This window comes from Nicotiana tabacum, chromosome 11 (genome assembly GCF_000715075.1).
Source record: "Nicotiana tabacum cultivar K326 chromosome 11, ASM71507v2, whole genome shotgun sequence".
Taxonomy (NCBI): Eukaryota; Viridiplantae; Streptophyta; class Magnoliopsida; order Solanales; family Solanaceae; genus Nicotiana; species Nicotiana tabacum.
This window is the reverse complement of record NC_134090.1, coordinates 152790483-152815413: the sequence shown is the minus strand read 5'-3', so window position 1 is coordinate 152815413 and position 24931 is coordinate 152790483. Positions and strand designations below refer to the sequence as shown.

Here is a 24931-nt window from a genome sequence, read left to right as displayed (position 1 = left end):
ACATAACAACCACCCACCCACCATTTTCGAGCAAAAGATCTCAGACTCCTTCTCACCCAAATCCACCACCATAGAAACAATAATTTCATATTCAAACAAAAAGAGAGAAGAAAAGAACGAGTATAAGCCCCTTATAATTTGGATTGCTATACTCTAAGCTTGTAAATTTTTTCTCAATTTCAAGAACCCATTTGAGTTCCAAATCAACAGCATAAATCCCAACTAAATAATTCTAATAGTAAGGCGAGAGTATTTCAAATCTAAAATATCAGTTACACTTAAACAAAAAAAAGTAAAAAAAGATGCTTCAATGGAGGAAAATGGCGTGTGGTGGTGTTGATGAGGAAAGTGAAGAAGGGACAAAGAGTTCTGAACAAATAAAGGTTTAGAAAAAAAAGGATGAAAAAAGAAGAGAAGGGCTGGAGGTAGAGGTTGGCCGGCGAAAAAACAAGATAGAGATAGAGGGAGGGTGGGGAAGATGAGGGATTTGCTGACACGTGAAATTAAATAAGTATTTAGACAGTATTTTAGCTGGTAGGCGCGCTTCTATCTTGGTGTTTTACACATGCTAGGTCTTGATCAAAGAAGGTGTGTTTTACACCCAACTCTGCAAAGGTTGGGTGTGTAAAAGATTGCCCGTGGAGGAAAGGTGTGTAACGGGGATTTGAGTGTAAGGTTAATGGGTAAACTGTGTATTTTGCCTTTTCAAAATATAGTTTGGAACTTTGCCCATGTGACAAGCGTGATGGTTTTACTTTTGATCACAGATGAGAGAAGTCAAATTGAAATCCAAAAAGCATGTCCATTTTCGGTTAATGATTCTTGTGGCAATTCATTCCAAAATATTTTTGACACCGAGTTTCTACTTTAGTAAACTCAAAATACTACAAGATTTAAGGAGTGTTAGCATACACTGACACGCAGAGTTAAGGTTTTTGTTGCGGAAGCCAAATGTATAGAGTGTGAATAAGTCACAACTACTATACCAAAAATTATGACAACCACCAAACAATAAATAAGACAATAAAGCAATAATAAAGGGAACACCAGAATTTACGAGGTTCGGCTAATTTTGCCTACTCCTCGGACACAACCAAATATTTTATTCCACTCCAAAAATACAAGTGAAATAATACTAAAGAGAGAAGATACAAATGCCTTAAACAGATGAGAAGGCAAATGAGAGGTGTGTTTCAATCCTAAACATTAGGCCTTCTTTTATAGGGGAAAAATCCCCCCAAACTTAACTCCCAACCAATGTGGGACTTTGGCATTTTGCCAAACTTCAACAAATCTCCACATTGGCAAAATTCCACATTTTCAATTCTCTCTCAATAACAAATTTTGGTTGTGTCTTCATCTTCAATCTTCAGTGTTCAACAATGTTGATCAAATCCAAACAATGTTGAAACTTGACCGCAGTCACCACCTTTGTCAGCATATCAGCAGGATTCTCTGTAGTATGAATTTTCTTCACCGTGACTCTACCTTCTTCTATGATTTCTCGTACGAAATGATACCGAACATCAATGTGCTTCGTCCTTGCATGATAAACTTGGTTCTTCGCTAATTGAATAGCACTTTGACTATCACAAAAAATTGTGATACCTTTTTGTTCAACACCAAGCTCCTTTAGCAATCCTTGAAGCCAAATTGCCTCTTTCACAGCATCTGTAATAGCCATGTACTCTGCCTCTGTTGTAGACAAAGCAACTGTTGACTGCAAAGTAGACTTCCAACTAACTGGTGCCTTTGCAAAAGTAAACACATAACCAGTAGTTGATCTTCGTTTGTCCATATCACCCGCAAAATCTGAGTCACAATATCCAACTACAAACTGATTGTCTTCCTGCTCAAAAACTAACCCGACATCTACAGTATTATGAATATACCGTAGAATCCACTTCACAGCTTGCCAATGCTCCTTCCCTGGATTGTGCATATATCTGCTAATAACTCCAACAGCTTGTGAAATGTCAGGCCTTGTGCAAACCATTGCATACATCAAGCTACCAACAACATTTGCGTATGGTACCTTTGACATATACTCTCGTTCAGCTTCATCCATTGGCGACATAGTAGTACATAGCTTAAAATGGGAAGCAAGTGGAGTACTAACTGGCTTAGTCTTGTCATCTATGCCAAAACGTTGAAGTACTCTCTTCAAATATTCCTTTTGAGATAAACAGAGTTTCTTTGAACGTCTATCTCTAATTATCTCCATGCCAAGAATTTTCTTTGCCTCACCCAAATCCTTCATCTCGAACTCCTTCTTCAGTTGAATCTTCAACTTATCAATTTCTTCCGAATTCTTGGAAGCTATCAACATATCATCAACATATAGGAGAAGATATACAAAGGAACCATCTTTAAGCTTGTGCAAATACACACAATGATCGTATTTGCTTCTCTTGTACCCTTGCCGCAACATAAACTCGTCAAATCGCTTGTACCATTGTCTAGAAGATTGTTTCAATCCGTACAACGATTTTTCAAGTTTGCACACCATATTTTCTTTTCCAGCAACTTTGAATCCTTCTGGCTGAGTCATGTAGATTTCCTCCTCCAAGTTTCCATGTAAAAACGCAGTTTTTACATCCATCTGAACTAGTTCCAAATCCAATTGTGCTACCAAAGCCAACATAATTCTAATGGAGGAATGTTTTACAACTGGAGAAAACACTTCATTGTAATCAATTCCCTCCTTTTGAGCATATCCTTTGGCCACCAGTCTTGCTTTGTAGCGAACATCTACTTGGTTAGGAAATCCTTCCTTCTTTGCAAATACCCATTTGCACCCAATTGCTTTCTTTCCCTTCGGGAGATTGGCCAATCTCCATGTATGATTCTGATGAAGGGACTGTATTTCATCATTCATGGCAATCCTCCACTTATCTTCTTCTGAACTTTGGACAGCGTCTTTATAAGTAGTAGGAACATCATCAGCTACAATTGAGGTTGCACAAGCAACCGTCTCTATGAGACGAACAGGTTTCGTTATTGTTCTTTTTGGCCTGCTGGTTGCTATTGATTCAAGTTGTTGTTGAGATTCCTGAGTTGGAATCTCCTCTACTGGCTCTCCTTCCAGAGGGTAATCTTCATTTGTTTCCTCCTCTGCTTCTTGTGTAGGAAAAATAAATTTTCCCTCAAACTCCACCTGCTTAGAAGCACCTTCATTTTGTTTGGTATCTTCTGTTACCTTATTTACCATAGCAAATTCATCAAAGGTAACATCTCTGCTGAATATTACTTTCTTTGTCATAGGGCACCATAAGCGATATCCTTTGACTCCAGAAGTAATTCCCATAAAAATAGCCTTCTTTGCCCTTGGATCCAATTTTGACTCCGTCACATGATAATATGCAGTTGAGCCAAATACGTGCAAAGAGTTATAATCTACAGCAGGTTTTCCGTACCATTTTTCAAATGGTGTTTTGCCATCAATAGCAGCAGATGGTAGACGATTAATGAGGTGACATGCATATGTAATTGCCTCAGCCCAAAATTCTTTGCCCAAGCCAGCATTGGACAACATACACCGTACCTTCTCCAGCAAGGTCCGGTTCATACGTTCTGCCACTCCATTCTGTTGTGGTGTATGTCTAACAGTGAAGTGTCGGACGATGCCATCATTTTCACAGACCTTATTGAAATGATCATTTTTGTATTCACCTCCATTGTCTGTGCGAATACACTTGATCCTCCTGCCTGTTTGATTCTCCACCATCGTCTTCCATTTGAGAAAAATTCCCAGCACTTCATCTTTGTTTTTCATTGTATACACCCACACTCTTCGAGAAAAATCATCAACAAAGGTTACAAAATAGTGCTTCCCACCCAATGAAGGTGTTTTGGAAGGACCCCAAACATCAGAGTGTACATAATCCAAAATGCCTTTAGTATTATGGATCGCTGTACCAAATTTAACCCTTGTCTGTTTCCCTTTGACACAATGCTCACAAAACTCCAAGTTGCAAGCCTTTACTCCTTTTAACAATCCTTGATCTGATAGAGTTTTCAAGGTTTTTCCTCCAGCATGTCCCAAGCGCATGTGCCATAGCTTGGTTGCTTCTGCCTCTTTGTCGTCACTGGATGTTACTGTCGCTGTCCCAATAACTGTACTGCCACGATAGCGGTACATATTATTATTCTTCCGATTAGCCTTCATTACCACTAGTGCACCGGAGCATACTCTCATCACTCCATTTTCTGCAATGATTTTGAACCCTTTTGATTCTAGGGCTCCCACAGAGATGAGATTCTTCTTCAAATCCGGTACATATCGAACATCTATCAATGTTCTGATCATTCCATCATGGTTCCTTAATCGTATTGAACCAATGCCATATGAGGTAAGAGGGCTGTTATCCGCTGTGTGGATGACTCCATATTCTCCTTCTTGAAATTCCATGAACCAGTCCCTGTTGGGACACATATGATAGCTACAAGCCGAGTCCATCAACCATATGTCTGATGATGTTGATGACTCTGTTGTAACTAATGAGAAGTCTGAATCATCACAATCAGCTACATTTGAATCCATAATGGCCTTTCCATTGTTATGTTTGGCCTTATTCTTCAACTTCGGACAGTCTTTCTTCCAGTGCCCTTTTTCTCGACAAAAGGCACATTCATCTTTGCTGGGTCTGGATCTTGACTTGGATCTTCCCTTCTTTGTCCTCGTTTGATTTTGAGGACGACCCCTCACAAATAGTGCTTCTCCTTCTCCGCCCTTCTGTTTTTCTCGCTTTCTTTGTTCATAGCTGTACAAAGCCGAACAAACTTCTCTGAGAGAAACTTCGTCATTTCCATGGAGTAGAGTAGTTTCAAGGTGCTCGTACTCATCAGGAAGTGACGCCAACAACATCAAGGCCAAGTCACCATCATCATAAGTTGTATCCATATTTTGCAAATCTGTAACCAACTTATTGAAACTGGTGATATGTTCATTCATCGTGGTAACAGGAACATAGGTGAAGTGAAATAGTCTCTTCTTCATGTACAATTTATTTTGACTGTTTTTCTTCAAAAATTTATCCTCCAGTGCTTTCCATAATTTACTTGCAGAAGTTTCCTTTGTGTATGGATATTTCTGCTCTCTAGCAAGGTAGGATCGAATGGTACCGCAAGCAACACGGTTGATAATTCTCCAATCTTCTTCTCCAATAACATCTGGTTTCTTTTCTTCAATGGCCAGATCTAGCCCTTGTTGAAAAAGGACATCTAGAACCTCGCCTTGCCACATCCCAAAATGTCCGGACCCGTCAAATATTTCGACCGCAAATTTCGCATTTGACACAATTCTTGTCATAAGCGAAGATGCCAATGATGACGTATTGTTGACACTTGATGTAGATTCTTCTTGTTTATTGTCTCCCATCTTTGACACAAATATTATTTAATAGCTGACGACACAAATCAAGATTATTTCCTTTCTGGTGTGGAAGATCAGACTAAGCTGCAACCACAGAGCATACTCAGACAGAACCTTGACTCAGTTACCAAGATAAATCTTTTCTGATGTGGAAGATCAGACTATGCTGCAACCACAGAGCATACTTAGACAGTACCTTGGCTCTGATACCAATTGTTGCGGAAGCCAAATGTATAGAGTGTGAATAAGTCACAACTACTATACCAAAAATTATGACAACCACCAAATAATAAATAAGACAATAAAGCAATAATAAAGGGAACACCAGAATTTACGAGGTTCGGCTAATTTTGCCTACTCTTCGGACACAACCAAATATTTTATTCCACTCCAAAAATACAAGTGAAATAATACTAAAGAGAGAAGATACAAATGCCTTAAACAGATGAGAAGGCAAATGAGAGGTGTGTTTCAATCCTAAACATTAGGCCTTCTTTTATAGGGGAAAAATCCCCCCAAACTTAACTCCCAACCAATGTGGGACTTTGGCATTTTGCCAAACTTCAACAGTTTTATCGGAGCAACAAGGCAAAAACAATGGAAAGGCCTTATTTCACATAGGTTGCGATATCACCCTATACAAATATCTTCACGTCTTACTAACACATGACCTTTATATATAAAGCTGAACCTTTCCGGGGCAGAGACACAATTGAGCTTATGGGTTCGGAAAACCCAAAAGCTTTGACACAAACTTTATATTTGATTTTAAAAATCACTTAATATGTATAAATAATACTATTAGTAATTGTCGTTATAGTCATAGTGCTATTAATAGCACTTAAATTACCAAGACAGGCCAAATATTTACAAGCCGCCACTGATAAAAATTTAGGAAAGTTTGTTCCATCCTTCTCTATCCTCATATGAGAAGTAGAACATAATGGTGGAACTAGTATATAGGCAAAGATGTTGAAATTTGGCTCGGTTCATTCCTTCAAGAGAGTCAGCAGCTTCATTTCCTTCCCTGAAAGTACGTCTCTAAGGATTGGATTCGAGGGAATCTGTCTTTAATAACCTGCAATCATGAACAATATTAGAGCACCGAGTAAAAAATGAAGAGATTAGGGAAGTGTTCGTGAGTTGGAAATTAAATACTTCATTCGGTTCAGTTTAAATGACATACTTTCCTTATTAGTCTGTTCCAAAAAGAATGACATATTTCTATATTTGAAAGCAATTTAACTTTAAACTTATTATTTTACCCATAATAAAAAACTTTTATAGCCACACGAATGCATGACCCTACAAAGCTTTTACCCCTTAAGCTTTTGGGACCATATAGTTCAAGTCTCCTTTTTTCCCTTAAACTTTGTACCAAATCAAAATATATCATCTAAATTAAAACGGAGGAAGTATAAACTTAACAACTATTCTAGGGTTTGTTTGAATCACCTCATGTTGTTGGATGGTTGTATTGTGGATGAACAAGAAAGCAACGAGTGTTTATTGCTGGGACAATTATAACTCAAATGACCTGATCTTGAATTTCCTTAGATACACTCAGATATTCTTATCCACGTTTTTTTTATCAACTTTCAACAAGGGTGGATCCAACTTGCGACTTACACTTTCACGTGAACACAGTAGCTTTTGTCAAAACAGTATAAATTTATTCCAAAAATTCACTAAATATCTATAAATGTTTGAATGTGAACCAAGTTACTATTGAAAATTTACTCGAGATCGTTACAGAAACCCATACAAAGTAAACCTTGGATCCGCCTCGGACTTTCAACTGTGATGTATTAGCATTAACAAAAATAGACGATTGATCTATCATTTTCATATGAACTTCAAAAAAGAATACTTTAAACCCTTATCAGCATTGATAAAAATAAACAATTGATCTATCACTTTCATATGACCGTCAAAAAAGAATACGTTTAAACCCTTATCTTTGAACCCCACCCCCCACCCCTCCCACATAATTATCAGACATTGGCATGGATTGCTTATACTTCTTGCTGCCTTTACTTTGTGTCAATTCTGTTGTCGTATGCCTAATGCCTTGTGATTAAGATATAACTATCGTCAAAATCTATTGCAGTACTGCAACAATCTTTCATATTCCAGGGAACTATATCAGAATAATAGCGTGCAGCACAATAGCACATACCTGGAGATCGTGCACGTACTCCAAAAACAAAGGAACCTCAGGAAAGCGATATTGGTCACTGTCTTGATTTCGAAGGGATTTCTGAAAGCAAATAATATCCCCATTTCCAAGCTGCAAACATGAGTAGTATTGCACATTATTTTCATTGCAAGTAAATCAAGAAACAAAAAGAAAAAACTATTGAAAGAAATTGACCGAAAAGAAAAAACTATTGAAAGAAAATTGACCACGCCATCAAATGCATAAAAACCCAAGGTGGCAACTGGCTTGATTGCATATACCTGACTACCGCGAAAACTCAGATTACTGTCAATGTGTTCACACATCACATTGGGTTCAAATTTTATTTCCTGAGATTAAACAAAACCTGAAAAATTACATATCATATGTTAAGAGTTAAAAAACTGGTAGCAACAGAAAAGAAAACTAACCTCAAAAAGTTCAATTTCTTCATCCGGCAAAAAGCCAGCTAACTTATTTAGCTTTGTTAATATCTCCCGCGGCATGCCACTTCCTTTTACAAAAAGCCGTCCAACATACCTGACAACAAAAAGTTAATGAAAAGGGAGAAAGACCAAAAGATCATCATCCACAGCATGTCTTCTCACATATGCAGCTCCAAGAAGTTGGACTTTAAAAGCACTTCATGTTTCAAATTCATTAAATTTTGAAATTACCCTACTAATATGATGGCCTCATCAAGTCCAAAGAGTTATACACTTATGCTAACTACAGTGTCACATTCAATTCTCTACGATGTCTGTTTTAGACCTCTAGATTGAGTAAAAGTACAAAGCACCTTCCCATGCAGTCGTGTTTTGTCAAAATAAATGAGGAGATCCCAAATTCAAACATCAAAACCACTACTTTACTGAAAGAATTCCTGCTATTGAGAAGCAAGATGCAATACCTTATCTTCTCTTTCAGAGGGTCATAAAGTTTAAAAAATAGAAGGATTTCTTCCTTGGTCGTTCCTGGTGGAGCAAAAGGTCGCAAATCCTGCAAGAATGCACAAAGTTAAATAAGCCACGAACGTAAAACATGTAGAATAAGGCCTCACAGAGAAAACATGCAACATGTGAATCACCTAAAGAGAAGACAAGTAGGCAAGTGATGCATTACCAGGCATAAATCCACTTCCAGAAACAGTTTTAGCTCAGCACTATTCCCTTTATCTGAAACCTCTCTCAGTTGATCAACCTGAAAACATTTCATATCATGTAAGATCATTAACAGTGAGTTAATCAAGTGCTACCATTGTTTAAAACACGTTAGAAACCATGCACTACAGAAGAATGGCACGCTTCAAGAAAATCACTTTCAAGGGGGCCGACAGGTTGTAATACTTACCGGAGGGTGGGGAGGAAGGAGTTAAGGGGATACAAAGAGAGAGAGGGAGCAATGGATTTGTGGACCAGCAATGAATGAACCAACATGATCAGAAATATCGATCCAATTCACTAGCAACTGAAGATATCTATTTTGCTAAGTAAAGCGATATTGGCGGATGTGAAGTTCATAATCAAAATTTTCAGGAAACAGAGTAAAGATTGCAATAAGTATTACACTCTTTATTGGATTGAAGTCCACATAACTTTTTTTGTGACAATGGTATCCTGGCCAGCTTGCGAAAACCTCAACTATTTCACCGGGTACCTGCTATCTCCCCCAGCACAAGTATCAGGTTGAGTCCACTTAACTATATTACTTTCTTTATTCTTGCAAACATACAAATCGATTATTACCTATAGCCTCTTTTTTCAATGGAAAACAAATCAAGCACATCAAGCACAAGAAATTAATGAATCAAACTGTCCCATATAGTTGCAGAAAATATAAGAAATTGTCCGGTAATGACCGATAGTTTCACACGACTGACAAGAATATTATGCTAAGATCATTCTTTTTTCTCATGTGATGGGATAGCCAAGGAGAATTTTTTTTTTTTGTGGAAAACCAAATATGAAATATACAAAGAACATCACCAGTAAAACTGCAGTCATAATTCAGACCACAAGAATACTACAGAAAAATAGGATTGTCAGACAGAACTTACGGATTGAATTTCTTCTTGAGCTGTCAATGGACGATTAGGACGATATGTATGGTTTTGGCGTTTTGTCCATAGCCAGTAACGTTGAAATTGCACCGGTATACCAAATTCCCTAGCAACTTCCTCCTGGAAACAGATGTATCATCAGACACATGCCATACTTAAGACTTATGGTGATTGACCAATGATGATCACAGGAAATATGTTTATCCTGTGCCTGAGAGAGCATAAATAATTTTGTGAACCCTCATAACCTAACCTTGAGAAATACGCATTCTCAATTTTAATGATTGTTTGTATTTTATTTAGTTGTTACTTACAATAACACTCATAGTTTGATGTTTTATCTTTTAACTCAATATAAAACACAAGTACAGTTGTTTACGTTCCATATTTCGAGTTGTATAAGCAGCAAATTTCACATGACGCCTCTTTATTAAACAAGGGCAAACTGAATTGATTCTCAGGCAGTATATACAATTGCTCATCATGTTTGAAAAGAGCAGTATGGGCATGGCTTTTCAAATCTACAAGAAAAAGAAATGCAATGGAATGATAAACGTACCTTGAATAGAGTAAAAGGCATCTGTTTCCGAATACGAAAACTGTGCACTTTATCATGATCCACAAGATCAAAATAAATCTCCTTTCCAATTTGTTCACCGAGGTCTTCATCACGAGCTACCTGAAATTAAATGACTAATTTCAGCTAAAAATTTCCGAAGTATAAAGATGCAAGAACTAAAGGATAGAGACGAAAAGATGAAAGAAACCTTGATGATTTTGTAGAGATGAGCTTCTGCTTTTTCTTTTTTCTTCTGTTCCGGTTCTTCTTGGCCTTTATTTCGTTTTATCTGAAATATGAGGTTGATAAAAGATTACTTTGACTGAACCAATAGAAAGAAACTAGCAATAACAACATACTCAGTGTAATCCCATAAGTGCCCACAAGTGGTATTTGGGGAGGGTAGAGTGTAAGCGGACCTTACCCCTGCCTTTAAGAAGGCAGAGAGGCTATTTTCGGTAGACCCTCGGCTCAGGAAGGGAAAGGGGAGGGGCAATAACAAGCAAATCGATCTGACAACTGAAGCGAAAATACAAAACTAACAATAGATAATGCAATCATAAAACCAAAACAAAAGACAACATCAAGTAGTAACAGAAGTCCACGGATACGAAAAAGACACGAAAGACACCAAGTGATTTATCAAAGCTATTATTCCAAACGAGGACAACACTCGGCTACCTAACCCTTTACCTTTATTCTCAACCTCCACACCTTCTTATACATGATCATGTCCTCAGTAAGCTAGAGAAACGTCATATCTTGCCTAATCACCTCTTCCCAATACTTCTTCGGTCTGCCTCTACCTCTCCGTTGTCCAGCCAATGCCAGCCTCTCACACCTCCCCACCGAAGCATCAGTGCCTCTCCTCTTCACATGCCCGAACCATCTAAGTCTCACCTCCCGCATCTTGTCCTCCATAGGGGCTACGCCCACCTTGTCCCGGATAACTTCATTTCTAATTTTATCTAACCTAGTATGCCCGCACATCCACCTCAACATCTGGACATGGGAGTTCTTGACTGACCAACACTCCGTCCCATACAACATAGTCGGTTTGACCATTGCTCTATAGAACTTACCTTAAAGTTTTTGGTGGCACATTCTTATCACACAGAACATCAGAAGCGAGCCTCCATTTCATCCATCCGGCACTAATACTGTGTGTGACATCCTCGTCAATCTCCCATTCCCTTGTAAACAGACCTAAGGTACTTGAAACTTTCTATCCTAGGGATGACTTGTGAATCAAGCCTCACGCCTTCGTCCACTTCCAAAGTCGCGCCACTGAACTTGCACTCCCAAGTATTTTGTTTTGGTCCTGCTCAACTTGAAACCTTTAGACTCTAGGGTCTGTCTCCATACCTCTAACCTCTCATTAACACCACAACGCATCTCGTAAATCAGTACAATGTCATCTGCAAATAACATGCACCACGACGCCTCCCATTGAATGTGATGCGTCAACGTGTCGATCGACAGGGCAAACAAAAATGGGCTGAGGACTGACCTTTGATGCAGCCCCATCACAACCGAAAAGTGTTCTGAGTCCCCTCCACTGTCCTCGCCGGAGTCTTAGCACTATCGTACATGTCCTTAATAACACCATCGTACGTGATTAGCGCTTACGCGCCTCAGGTGGGCCTGGGCCAGGAGGTCAAAAGGCACTTCTGGATGATTTGGATGAGGTTGTACGTGGTATTCCACACTCTGAGAAGCTCGTCATTAGGGGTGATTTTAATGGCCATATTGGGGTGACTGCTAGGGGTTATGACGAGGTGCATGGCGGGTTAGGTTTCAGAGTTAGGAATGAGGGCGATACCTCTTTGTTGGATTTTGCTAAAGCATTTGACCTGGTGTTAGCTAATTCGTGTTTCCAGAAGAGGGAGGAACACTTGGTCACTTTCCGAAGTAAGGTTGCCAGGACTCAGATTGATTACCTTCTTCTTAGGAGGGGTGATAGGGGCTTGTGCACTGATTGCAAGGTTATCCCGAGTGAGTGTCTATCGACGCAACATAGACTCCTGGTAATGGACTTGGAGGTCAAGAGAGTAAGGAAGAAAAGAGCGGTGTTCGGCCAACCGAAGATTAAGTGGGGAGCCTTGACTAAGGCAAAAGCGCAAGAGTGGAGGGAAAAGCTGTTGGTCATGGGGGCCTAGAGGAGTAGTGGGGATGCGAGTTATATGTGGACCACGGCAACGAACTGCATTAGGGAAGCTGCTAGAGAGGTGTTAGGTGTATCGAAGGGTTATTCGGGAGGCCACAAAGAGGATTGGTGGTAGAATGAGGAGGTCCAAAGAAAAGTGGAAGCTAAGAAAGCGGCATATCTGAAGCTAGTGGGGTGCATTGATGAGGAGGAGCAGAGGATGTGTAGGGAGCGTTATAAGTTGGCAAGGAAAGAGGCAAAATTGGCAGTCACGGCAACTAAGACTGCAGCTTTTGAGCGATTGTATGAGGATCTTTGGGGGCAAAGGAGGCGACAAAAGCTGTACAAGTTAGCCAAGATCAAGGAGAGGAAGGCTCGGGACCTGGATCAATTTCGGTGCATCAAAAACGAAGACGGTAGGGTTCTGGTAGAAGAGGCAGGTATTAAGTGTAAATGGCAGGAGTACTTCCATAGACTCTTGAACGAGGAAGAGGACATGAACATCGTACTAGGAGAGTTGGAGAACTGAAGGAGTCAGAGAGATTTTGGGTTTTGCAGGCGTATTAGGAGCGAGGAGGCTGAGGGGGCAATGCAGAAGATGAGCAAAGGTAAGGCAACTGGGCCTGACGAGATTCTAGTAGAATTTTGGAAGGAAGCGGGGTGGGGAGGCTTGGAATGGCTTACTGGGTTGTTTAATGTCATTTTTAGGGGGAAGAAGATGCCCGAGGAGTGGCAGCGGAGTTTGATGATCCCGTTGTACAAGAACAAAGGTGATATTCAGGACTGCAACAATTATAGGGGTATCAAGTTGCTGAGTCAAACTATGAAAATTTGGGAGAGGGTGGTGGAGAGGAGGGTGCGACATAGTGTTACTATTTTCGAGAACCGGTTCGAGTTTATGCCAGGAAGGTCTACTACAGAAGTCATTCACCTTGTGAGGAGATTGGTGGAGTAATATAGGGAAAGGAAAAAGAGCTTGCAATTGGTATTCATAGACCTGGAGAAGGCTTATGATAAAGTCCAGAGAGAGGTCCTATGGAGATGTATGGAGGCTAGCGGTGTCCCAGTGGCATATATTAGGGTGATTAAGGGCATGTACGAGGGAGCGAAGACTCAGATCATTTTCCAGTGGAGATGGGGTTGCATCATGGATCGGCTCTTAGCCCGCTTTTGTTTGCCTTAACATTAGAGGTGCTGATGAGACACATACAAGGGGAGGTGCTATGGTGTATGCTATTCGCTGACGACATAGTTCTGATTGATAAGACGCGTGAGAGAGTTAACGCTAGGTTGGAAGTTTGGAGAGAGACGCCGGAGTCTAAGGGTTTTAAGTTGAGTAGGTCAAAAGCTGAGTACTTGGAGTGCAAGTTCAATGATCGGATGCACGAAGAAGGAGTGGAAGTGAAGTTTGGTACTCAAGTCGTCCCCAAAAGAGAGAGTTTCAAGTATCTTGGATCGATTATTCAAGGCAATGTGGAGATTGACGAGGATGTTACCCATCGTATTGGAATGGGGTAGACGAGGTGGAGGCTTGCCTCGGGGGTTTTGTGTGATAAGAGTGTGCCACCTGGACTTAAGGGCAAGTTCTACAGAGTGGTGGTTAGACCGGCTATGTCGTATGGGGCTGAGTGTTGGCCCGTCAAGAAATCCCAGAAGATGAAAGAAGCTGAGATGAGGTGCAGAGATGGATGTGTGGTCATACCAGGAAGGATAAGATCGGGAATGAAGTTATTAGGGACAAGGTAGGAGTGGCATTTGTGAAGGACAAGATGCGTGAGTCGAGGCTGAGATGGTTCGGGTATGTGAAGAGGAAAGACATAGATACTCCGGTCAGGAGGTGTGAGAGGTTGTCCATTGCGGGTCTGAGGAAGGGTAGGGGCAAGCCTAAGAAGTATTGGGGAGAGCTAGTTAGGCAGAACATGTCGTTGCTCCAACTTACCGAGGATATGACCCACGATAGAAGGACGTGGAGGTCGAGGATTAGAGTTGAAGGTTGACAGTTAGTAGTGTGTTCATCCTAGGCTTACCAGTGGTACTAAGACTATTTTTGTGTTATCTTATTCATGATTCTTTACTATTACATGTTTCATTCGTGCACGTTACCTTAATGTATTATTGTTACTAATGTTTGCTACTTGTTGCTTTATCTCCATTGTGCCTTGAGCCGAGGGTCTATCAGAAACAACCTCCCTATCTTTATGAGGTAGGTGTAAGATCTGCGTACACACTACCCTCCCCATACCTCATTTATGGGAATACACTGGGTTCGTTGTTGTTGTTATGCAACAGAAATACCTCTAGCCTCCAAACATCTTCAAAACACCTCCCTCGGCACTTTATCGTAAGCCTTCTCTAAGTCAATGAACAATCTATGTAAATCCCTCTTCCTCTCTCTATAATGCTCCATCAACCCCCTAAACAAGGTGAATAGCTTCTGTAGTGGAACGCCCCGGCATAAATCTGAATTGGTTCTCTGAAATAGACACAATCCTCTTCACCCTCAGCTCCACCACCCATAGTATGGCACAATAGCTTGATACCCCGACAATTATTGCAATTTTGGATATCACCCTTGTTTTTATACAACGGGAACATCGTACTCCATCTCCATTCCTCGAGCATCATCTTCGTCCTAGAAATGACATTGAATAGCCCAGTTAGCCATTCCAAGCCCGACGTACCCACGCTCTTCCAAAATTCCACCGGGATTTCGTCTCGGTCGCTCTCCCCTGCTCATCTTACGCATAGCCCCCTCTACCTCCTCAACTTTTATACGCCTGCAATATCCAAAGTCCCGACGACTCTCGGAGTTTTCTAAGTCACCCAGCACAATATTCCTATCCCCTTCTTCGTTTAGGAGTTTATGGAAATACGTCTACCATCTTTGTCAAATCAAAGCCTCGTCCAACAACAATCTACCTTCCTCATCCTTGACACACTTAACTTGGTCCAGGTCACGGGCCTTCCTTTCTTGCACCTTAGCTAAACTGTACAGCTTCTTGTCCCCTTCCTTGCCTCCAAGATCGTCATACAAGCGCTCAAACGCGATAGTCTTAGCCGCAGTAACTGCTAACTTTACTTCCTTCTTAGCCACAGTATACCGCTCCTTGTTCGTCCTCTTCTCCTCCTTGTCCATGCTCTCCAAAAGCTTCAAATAAGCCGCTTTCTTGGCTTCCACTTTACCTTAGACCTCAGTGCTCCACTACCATCCACCTTTGTGGCTATCAGATAAGCCCTTCGAAACCCCCAATACATCCCTAGCAGCCTCCCAAATGCAATTCCCAGTCGCGGTCACATACCACTTGCATCCCCATTACTCCTCCATGCCCCCATAGCCAACAACTTATCCTCCAACTCCTGGGCTCTCACCTTAGTAAAAGCTCCCCACTTGATCCTAGGAAGACCGTACACAACCCACTTTCTTCGCTTCCTCATAATCTCCAAATCCATGACCAGAAGCCTATGTTAGGTCGTGAGGTTCTCGGGATGACCTTGCAGTCCGCGCACAGACCTCTATCAAACTTTCTGAGGAGTAGACATTCAATCTGAGTACTGGCAATAGAAACCCACCCTGAGATGCTCGGCCATGTCCTTTTCATCTAAATTGTGTATAACAATTTCCTTGTTACTTTCACGTACATAAACAAGCATATACACATTTGAATATTTTACAAGATCGAATGATGAATTGTTGCCAAATTGTAGACTACTTTAAGTTATCGAATTTCCAACGACCTAAGATCTGATATAATTCATACGGCTGGAAATACTAAGTTGCCAATGAATAGCCATTGGACCAATCTGAAGACATGTGGTGCTAGTTCGCAAGAGAATTTTAGCGCTACTTTTCCAGGCGGCTAGCCATCTGAAATTTACTAAATAAATGAATTATTTATTAAATTTCACTGTCCCGAAATGTATAGATAATAAACAATTTAATTATTTAGCATTTTCCTACGTCCAGCCATGGCATCTTACCGACATAAGTGATTTCCGGAGGGAAGTTTCTAAATTACAACGACTAGCTTCCACATATGTCTTATTAACTCCCCGACCAGTACCTTTTCTTCACCCTTTTTTCCTGTCTAACCCTTACCCCCTTCCATTACTCTCCTCCAATAGGAGCGTGCAGCACATACCTGGAGGTTGTGCATGTACTCCAAAAATGAAGGAACCTCAGGAAAGCGGTATTGTTCACTGCATTGATTTTGAAGGGATTTCTGAAAGCAAATTATATCCCCATCTCCTATCTGCAAAGCCAGACCAGTATTGCATAATAAATTTCTTTGCTAATACATCCAGCAGAAGAAACAAAAGAAAAAACTATTGAAATAGATTGACTGCACCAGCAAGGGCATATAAACCCCAAACAACTGGAAATTGATTGTGCATACCTCACAGTCACGAAAACTCCGCTTACTGTCAATGCGTTCACAGATAACGTTGGGTTCAAATTTTATTTCCTGAGAATAACAAAATCTGAAAAATCACATATCATATGCTAAGAGTTGAAACAAAATGGTAGCAAGAGAAGAAGAAAACTAACCTCAAAAAGTTCAATTTTTTCATCAGGCGAAAAGCCAACCAACTCATTAATCTTTGTTAATATCTCCAACGGCTTGCCACTTTCTTTTACAAGAAGCCGTCCGACATACCTGACAACAAAAGGAAATGAAACGGAGAAAGACCAGAAACCATATCCACATCATGGTGCCTCATATATGCAGCGCCAAACAGTTGGACTTTAACAGTTTTTGACCAATATTGTCCTTATCTTTGGGAATAGGTCTATTTTGGTCCCTCAAATATAACCCTTAGCATATTTAGTGTATTCTAAAGTTGAGCACCTTTAGTCTCACTGACGCAATATGTTAAAAAATTAACGGTGTTACCCGACTCTGATTCGTGAAGCAAATCTTCTGCTCAGAAGCAAAATGCTTCCTCTCCTTTTACTGGATAACGCAAATTATCACTATAATTCCTCATTTTTAAATAATGTCTTCTAAAATTTTGACCTTGAAAATGCAATTGTTCAATGAGAAAATGATATTGTATAGTCGCTGTAAAAATAATAGCCGAAAAATGTATAGAATTTGTATTTTTTTTGTGTGTGTATATATATACACACACATATATACGTTTTAAAATTTTCAGCCGATTTTTCCAAAAAGAAAAGTTAAAATTTGAAAAAAACAGTCGAATAACCAAGTTGTATTATCACTTTTAACCCGTGCCAGAAACTATTTACATGAGAAAAAAGTATTTAAAATTTGTATAATTTTTGTATATTAACATACAAAGTGTATGTGTGTTTATATGTGTATATATATATTTTTTTTTTGTGGCTATTTTTTTAAAATAGCTATACAATGTTATTTTCTCATTGAAAACTCGCACAGAAGGGGATATTTTCAAGGTCAAAATTTTAGAAGACATTTTCTAAAAATGAGAAATTAAAGCGACAATTTACATTATCCAATAAAAGGAGAGAAAACGTTTTGCTTCAAAGCATTCACTTCGCGAATCAGAGTTGGGTAACACCGTTAGTTTTTTAACACCCTGTGTTAGTGAGACTAAAGGTGCTCAACTTTAGCATACTTAAGGGACTAAATATGCTCAGAGCTATATTTGAGGGACAAAAATAGACCTACCTTCAAAGATAAGAGACAATATTGGACTCGGGACTTTAACAACGCTTCAAGTTTCAAATTCATTACTCCCTCGGCCGGTCCATATTTGTTGTCCTCCTTACTAAATATATATGGTCCAAAATAATTGTCAATTTAGAAAATCAAAAGTATAATTTATCATTTTCCCCCCATTTTGCCCTAAGTATTGAATGTCCTTGAAAGTAAAAAACTAGCATAGAAATTTAAATGGAAGAGTAGAAATTAGTAATGTTATGATTGTTCAGATTGTAAAAACCTTGGTTTTCTAAACATTTAGTCAAGTCCATTACTGTTCCTGTAATTTAATTCAAGCTGAAATTTTTTCCAATATGTCATTTTGATTTTTTTTTTTTTTTTTTTGGAGGAAACGATTATGAGCGCAATAGAAATTTAATTTAGAAAACGTCAATTTGCATGCTTAGTTTTCAACATTTGGGTGCAATGTTGAAGCCAGATTAGATTTTTTTTTTTTTTATACTTATTCTTCCAATGTGTTTTCATTTAGTTTATTCCTGAATGTGTGTTTATCTACTCTATGCCAGTGAAGCCTTCATATGCATCATCTGACTTGGACATGTCAAAGTGAGTTTGTTTTAGACTTGGTATTGGTAGACAAGGCACATAAATAAAGAGAATGTTTATTGTAAAGAGATTAATATGTTAAATGACTAAAGATATAAGTAAGGGTATTGTAGTAAAAAACCTTTTCTATTAAAAGTTTCTTAAAGGACGTATAAAAGAGAAAAATGACAACTAATATGGGTGTTAATTTTGAATTAAAAATATTAACATGATGGTGTCATCAGGTCCAAAGCTTTGACTTAGTTTTCTTCTTCTTTCTGCCCCTTTTTATCATACATTTGTGCCAACTACCATGTAGAGTCAATTCTCTACGACGTCTGTTTAGACCTCTAGATCGAGTAAAACTACAAAGCACCTTTGCTTGTAGTCGTGCTTTGTCAAAATAAATGAGATCATAAATTCAAACATGACAATTATTACTTTAGTGAAAGTATTCCATCAATAGAGAATCAAGATGTAATACCTAATCTTCTCTTTGAGAGGGTCATAAAATTTGAAAAATAGAATGATATCTTCCTTGGTCTTCTCAGGTGGAGGAAAAGGTCGCAAATCCTGCAAGAATGCACAAAATAAACAAAAATGAAAAAGTAGAACATGTAGAATAAGGCCTCACAGAGAAAACATGCAACATGTGAATCACCAAAAAGGGAAGAAAAGTAGGAAAATGATGCATTACCAGGCATAATTCAACTTCCAGAAACAGTTTTAGCTCAGCAGTATTTCCTTCTCTCAGTTGACCAACCTGAGAACACATAATGTAAGACCATTAACACCGAGTTAATCAAGTGGTCCCGTTGTTTAACAGACTGCAGAAACCATGAGCTACTTTTTTTAAGAAACCATGGACTACAGAAGAAACATTGCCATAATTGTCACTCTTCAAGAAAATCACTCTCAAGGGGGCCTGAGGCGTTCTGACGTTGAGTCCTATCAAAAAACATGTCTGGAAGGTGTGGTGAAGGGAGTTAGCGGCAGAAACAGAGAGATAGAGAGGGAGCAATGGACTTGTGGACCAGTAACCAGTGAACCAACATCATCAGAAAAAATTGATCCTATTCACTAGCAACTGAAGACATCTATTTTCTAAGCAAGTCAAAATTGGGGGATGCCAAGTTCTTAATCAAAATTTTCAAGAAACAGAGTTAAGATTGCAATTTCCTTAGTGGATTGGAATCCACGTAGCTTTTTTTATTTTATATAATGGTGGTGTCCTTGTCAGATTGCACAAACCTCGACTATTCCACCGGGTATGTGCTATCTTTCATCAGAAGTACCGAGTTGAGTACACTTAACTATATTACTGTCTTTAATCTTGCAAACATACAAATTTGATTAACCGTACCTATTGCCTCTTTTTTCAGTAGAAGACATATCAAGAACGAGAAATTAATGAATCAAACTATCCCATATAGCTTGCCGATCACACATGGATGATGAATTATCTGGTAATGGCCGATAGCTTCACACCACCGACAAGAATATCATCCTAAGATCATTCCTCTTTACTTTCATGAGATGGGATAAGCCAAGAGAACAAATTTTATGTGGGAGACAAAATATGAATCATGAAATGTACAAAGAACATCACCAGTAAGACTGCAGTCATAAATCAGACGAAGAGCACACTTCAGAAATATAAGATTTTCATATAGAACTTACGGATTGAACTTCCTCTTGAACTGTCAATGCACGATCAGGCCGATAAGTATGGTTCTGACGTTTCGCCCATAGCCAGTAGCGTTGAAATTGTGCCGGTATACGAAATACCTTAGCTACTACATCCTGGAAGCAGATGTACCATAAGACACATGCCATACTTAAGACTTACAGTGAATCAGTGATTGACCAATGACATTTATTAGAAATAATTTTGTGAACCCTCACACCCTAACCAGTAGAATTCTCAATTTTTAAGATTATTTGTATTCTCTTCAATTTTACCTACATTAGCACTCAGAATTTGAAGTTTTATCATTTAACTCAATATAAAACAGAAGTACACAAGTTTACATTCCGTATTTCAAGTTGTAGAAGCAGCATATCTCACATGACGCCTCTTTAATAAACAAGGTCAAACTGAATTCATTCTCACGCAGTACATACAATTGCTCATCATGTTTGGTAAGAACAATATGGCTATAACTTTTCAAATCTATGAGAAAAATGCAACAGAGTGATAATTGTACCTTGAATTGAGTAAATGGCATCTGTTTCTGAATATGAAAAGCATGCACTTTATCATGATCCACAAGATCAAAATACATCTCCTTTCCAATTTGTTCAGCGAGGTCTTCATCACGAGCAACCTGAACATGAAAAGAAATTTTCAGTTAGAACGTTTCCTAAATATAAAGATACAAGAAGTAACGCATAGAGACTAAAAGTTGAAAGAAACCTTGATGATTGTGTAGAGACCATCTTCTACTTTCTCCTTTCTCTTTTTTTCCTTTTCTTCTTGCTCTTTCTTCAGTGTTATCTGAAGTTGAGGTTGATAAAAGATAGAATGAAAAGTTAAATCAACAGTATTGAGTAGAAACCCACCCTGAGATGCTCGGCTAAGTCCTTCTCATCCACATTGCATAAATCTTTTCCTCGTAACTTTCACGTATATAAACAAGCATATACTCATTTGAATATATTATAAGTTCAAATGGTTAATTGTTGCCAAAATATAGACTACTCGAATTTTTTAAATTTCCAACAGCCTAAGTTGTGACATAATTCATGCGGCTGGAAATACTACGTTGCCGATGGACAGCCGTCAGAATTCATCAGAAGATATGTAATGCCAATTTGCAGAAAAAATTTAGCCCTACTTTTTTAAGGTGGCTAACCAACTCAAACTTACTAGAATCCGATCAAACAAAGCTTGAACATTTTGATCAATCTTTCGCATTTAAAAAGAGAAATTTACTGTCAACTTTACACCGCAATACATCCGATTATTAAATTCAGCATGTATGCATCCAAAAGATCATTTTTTTTTAACTCCACCAAGCAACGGAAAACAGAGTAATAACTTTAAAAGCAAAGTGAATTCACAGAGCAACACGGTGGGTTAAGCATCACAATCGCACTTCAGAATAATTTTGGTCAATTTCATACTGCTTTAACTCAGCAATTATAAATCCAAAAGAAAAAAGATTCATACATTTTGCAATACTACACCTAACTTAAGCTACTTTAAAGTTTAAACCCAAAAGAAAATAAGCAAAACAGTAAAAAGGAAGTGAATCCATCCACACAGAAACTCGGCTAATAAATTCATTCAGTATCCCATATTAAAGAAATTTCGGGCCAATTTCACACCACAATCAGGGCAGCTTGAATTCAGCAACTATAAATCCAACAAATAAAAAAGAAGAATAAATTCTGCAAACTGATCCAAATAAAGCTAATGTAAACTAAAAAAGGGTGCAAAACAGAGAAAAACTGTTTAGAAAAAAGAATGTAAATTCACACAGAAATACGGCTAATAAATTCATTCAGTAATGCATTTTAAAGAAATTTTAGGTCAATTCACACCACAATCACAACAGACTATGGGTGTATGCAGGAAAATAATATTTTTCAATTTTCCTATATTTGATTGGTCATTATATTTTGGAAAATATTTTGTCCAGAAAAACAAGTTCCTTCAAATAGGAAAATGACTTCTCTGGTAAGAGTAGAGAAAGCAAGTTCTATAAGCAGCATTTCAGCTATATTGTCTCCTCCGACCCAACACCCCCACTCCCACCCTTACCCCCTGCCCCACCGGCTACCACCCCATAGTATTCCCCTAGATTATATTGCTTACCAAAATATTTTTTGTGGAAACCAAACACACCCTATATTCAACACTTATATTTTCAAAACAACACCATGCAAAGGTACCTTAAACAAGACATGCGCAAAGTAGAGTAATAACCTGTTTGACCAAGTCTTTTTTCGGCCATAAGAATTTTTTTTCTTCCAAAGTTTCACCAAGGGAAAAAAAATACTTTTAAGTAAAAGCCGTAAAAAATATTTCTTCTCCTCAAAAGTACTAACGAAAAACACACACCTCAAAATATATTTAAAAACTTAGCCAAATACTAATTAATACTTTTCAAATTAATTAGCAAAATATCAACTAAAAACTTGGCCAAACAACAGTAAAAGCCAATGAATTCACAGAGCGAGGAATGAAGAGAAAGATTATTACACCTACCGAATGAGGAGCGAGTAGAGTCATTGCGGAGAAGTCTGACAGAGTTTTCGGTAATTGAGAATTCAATAAAAGGACTATATATGAGTTGGAGTTACTTGTATAACAAGGAAAAGGAAGGTTCAATTTAGGGGTAGTTCCGTGATTTCCAAAGGCCTTTTTTCTCCTTTTATTATTTGCTGCAGTACTTTTCAGCGGGGCCTTAATAATTTTAACGGAAAAGAGTCAAAATTGTCCCTGAAGTATTGAAATTACCTTCTTCCACTTATTTGAATAAAAATACCCCTGCCATTATAGTTTGAGCTCAACATTATTCTTATTACTAACAAAAAATTTCGAAGAAAAAAATATTACTAATTAATATCCACGTGTCACCATTCCATTGACCTAACATAAACCTTAAGCGAAATTATAATTAAATCTACTTGTAAGCTGCCCGGATATTAACCCGCCCCAATTTTAAAGTATAACTCTCTCTCACACACACCCCATCTGCCTCTTCGCCATTTTTGTTTATGAGTATTTTTGTACGTAGGAATGGCAATGGGGAGGGTGCGGGGCGGGTTTGGCAAAACCCACAAAAATTTCAACCTGCCCTGCCCCGCTTAGATATTTTTTCAGTTTTCAACCTGCCCCATCCCGCTTGGACCCGCCCTGCCCTGCCCCACTTAATTTTTTTCTCTTTTTTTCTTTAATTTTTTCTAAAACAAACTAGTTTGACATTTTATTATTTTATAAAATGTAGAGTTTGATAGAATCACATAAACATAAATATTTATACCTTACACTTTGTGATATACTAAGATCAAATCTCGTGAATAAACTATAATTCTAAATTTAGAATCATTCTTCTGTCAAATGGCTATTTGTTTCTAATATGCTTAATGATAGAAGCTCGCGAGATTTCACGATTTAGCTTGTAAATGTTTTTTGAAATAGTGTGGAAGACCGGTACTGTTCTTTTTGTGAGAGAGTACTATGCTGATTTTCCAAAATAAATGGGCTAATATCATTTCCTATTACAAATATGATATCTTGACTTATATAATATCATTTTTGAGACTTATGCAAATTGGTTAATTATAAATCAAAATAGTTCGTGAAGAATAATGTGAAATTGCAGTTGAAATAATTGCTTTGTTTCAAAAAGATAAAACTCAAAGTTGCCCCGCATCGAACCCGTATTAAACCCGCAACCCGCCCCTCCCCGCCCCGCACTCGCATAAGAGTAAACCCGCCCCGCCCGCCCGCCTCACCCCATTGCCATCCATATTTGTACGAATTGTATGTCTATGATTGTTCATGAGGCAAACCCAAAATTGAGTTCTCTATTAGAATCATTTTTATGTAAGATGGAAGGAAGTATCATATTCTTCTTTATGCCAAAAAGTTTAGATTCTTTTTTGTTTGTGTAATGCGTATCCTTTATTGTGTAAGTTTTATTTTATTCGAAATTTCTAGGGGTTTTCTTCACCATTTTTTGTCATTCCTCTATGAAAATTTGAGGATCATTTCCAAATTTTTACTGTATCTGTAATGTGCATTTCTATTTTAAATTTATTTCGCTATTTGCTCTATTAATATGTAAGCTTTTATATTTTGTGTGACGGGTATTGTGCAATTGTCACATTTCACACACATTGTATTCATATGATGTACTAATAATAGTTGACATTTTTTTTAGATAATTTCTTCACTAATTTTTTTTAATTCTTTTTTTGTTACCATGGATTCCATTTTCTGGATTAGATTACTAGATTAAGTCTAGTAAAAGGAATATTCTATTGATAATTTGCAAGTGAGATGAGACTGTTGTGTTTGTTGTTATTACCAGCGGATTCGCCCGTGGATTCCGCCCAAGCAGCAACGAAGAGAAGAAGGCAGAGAGAGAGAGGGATGTGTTTTAAAATCGGAGTGAGTCAATATTCGAACGGGTTACGGGTGTGTTTAATTATATTTAGGGTGAATTTTAAGTTGGGCAATGGGACAATGACACATATCCATTAATTAATTTTTTCCCAGAATTTTCTGTTAGTAAAAAGGGTAATGTGAGCCAAAAAAATAACGGTAAAGGAATTCTTATTCAAATATATGGACGGAGAACATTTTTGAACCAATTCCGATACTTCAGGGACAATTTTGGTCTTTTCATAATTTTAATGGTCTTTCTTTTT

At 38.3% G+C, this 24931-nt stretch overlaps 1 protein-coding gene across 1 annotated transcript; it reads right to left on the bottom strand.

Annotated features, from left to right (window-relative positions):
• Window positions 1-6129: 6129 nt before the first annotated feature.
• Window positions 6130-22807, bottom strand: LOC107812671 (uncharacterized). The gene is made up of 18 exons (XM_075225580.1): window positions 22761-22807; window positions 20964-21044; window positions 20755-20874; window positions 20228-20350; window positions 19245-19310; window positions 19032-19120; window positions 16864-16972; window positions 16712-16780; window positions 16457-16567; window positions 10380-10460; window positions 10172-10291; window positions 9610-9732; window positions 8676-8753; window positions 8464-8552; window positions 7985-8093; window positions 7835-7903; window positions 7554-7664; window positions 6130-6452 (listed from the first exon to the last, which is right to left on the bottom strand). The coding sequence occupies exons 1-18, from the start codon at window positions 22782-22784 to the stop codon at window positions 6390-6392; spliced, it is 1635 nt and encodes a 544-aa protein (XP_075081681.1). The 5' UTR covers window positions 22785-22807; the 3' UTR covers window positions 6130-6389.
• Window positions 22808-24931: the final 2124 nt, after the last annotated feature.

What these genes read in the sequence shown, in the direction of transcription:
- LOC107812671 (XM_075225580.1), bottom strand. Translation starts at nt 22,784, where the DNA reads ATGACTCTACTCGCTCCTCATTCG. An exon ending in AGTACATGCACAACCTCCAG is followed by an intron (nt 10,461 to 16,456) that starts GTATGTGCTGCA and finishes CTCATATTTCAG; the next exon opens with ATAAAACGAAATAAAGGCCA. An exon ending in CTCAAGAAGAAATTCAATCC is followed by an intron (nt 8,754 to 9,609) that starts GTAAGTTCTGTC and finishes AAATGTTTTCAG; the next exon opens with GTTGATCAACTGAGAGAGGT.